Source organism: Buceros rhinoceros, unplaced genomic scaffold (genome assembly GCF_000710305.1).
Source record: "Buceros rhinoceros silvestris isolate BGI_N320 unplaced genomic scaffold, ASM71030v1 scaffold34949, whole genome shotgun sequence".
Classification (NCBI taxonomy): Eukaryota; Metazoa; Chordata; class Aves; order Bucerotiformes; family Bucerotidae; genus Buceros; species Buceros rhinoceros.
Window position 1 is genome coordinate 1 of NW_010431487.1, and position 448 is coordinate 448.

Here is a 448-nt window from a genome sequence, read left to right on the forward strand (position 1 = left end):
ACCGCCCACCATCGCAGGTCCCTGCCCTAAGCTGGTTCTCCCGTCTCGTCCCGGGTTTCGCAGGCCCACGATCGGCGGCAAGTACTGCCTGGGAGAGCGGAAGCGGTACCGGTCCTGCAACACCGACGTGAGTACTGCCGGGCGAGGGGTGAGGGGCAGCGGGGGACAGGCAGGGCTCTGCCGGTGGGACAGGCAGGGCTGTGTCACAGCAGGGAGGTGGGGGTGGACCCTCTCCGCATGGCTGTGGGGTGTTGCGGGCAGCCGTGGGACCCACGGGAGGAGGTGGCAGCGAGCAGACAATAGACGCCTGAGCAGGCTCAGAGGGTGGGTGGGTGGTACGTCCCTGTGGGCCTTCAGCATCAAGAAGGGGCCCAAAAAGATAACGAGGCAAAGGAGGCGAGATGAGAGGCTTCCAGCACCGACAGGACAGCGATGGCCTCTGGCAGGC

At 66.5% G+C, this 448-nt stretch overlaps 1 protein-coding gene across 1 annotated transcript in view; it reads left to right on the plus strand.

Moving 5' to 3' along the window:
• Positions 1-63: 63 nt before the first annotated feature.
• LOC104499884 (A disintegrin and metalloproteinase with thrombospondin motifs 10-like) overlaps positions 64-448 on the plus strand; it is a gene marked incomplete at both ends in the record, with an annotated part of 12,508 nt that continues 12,123 nt past the window's right edge. The window contains one exon of the mRNA XM_010143450.1: positions 64-127. Within this exon, the coding sequence (XP_010141752.1) occupies positions 64-127 (64 nt within the window). The remainder of the gene's footprint in view (positions 128-448) is intronic.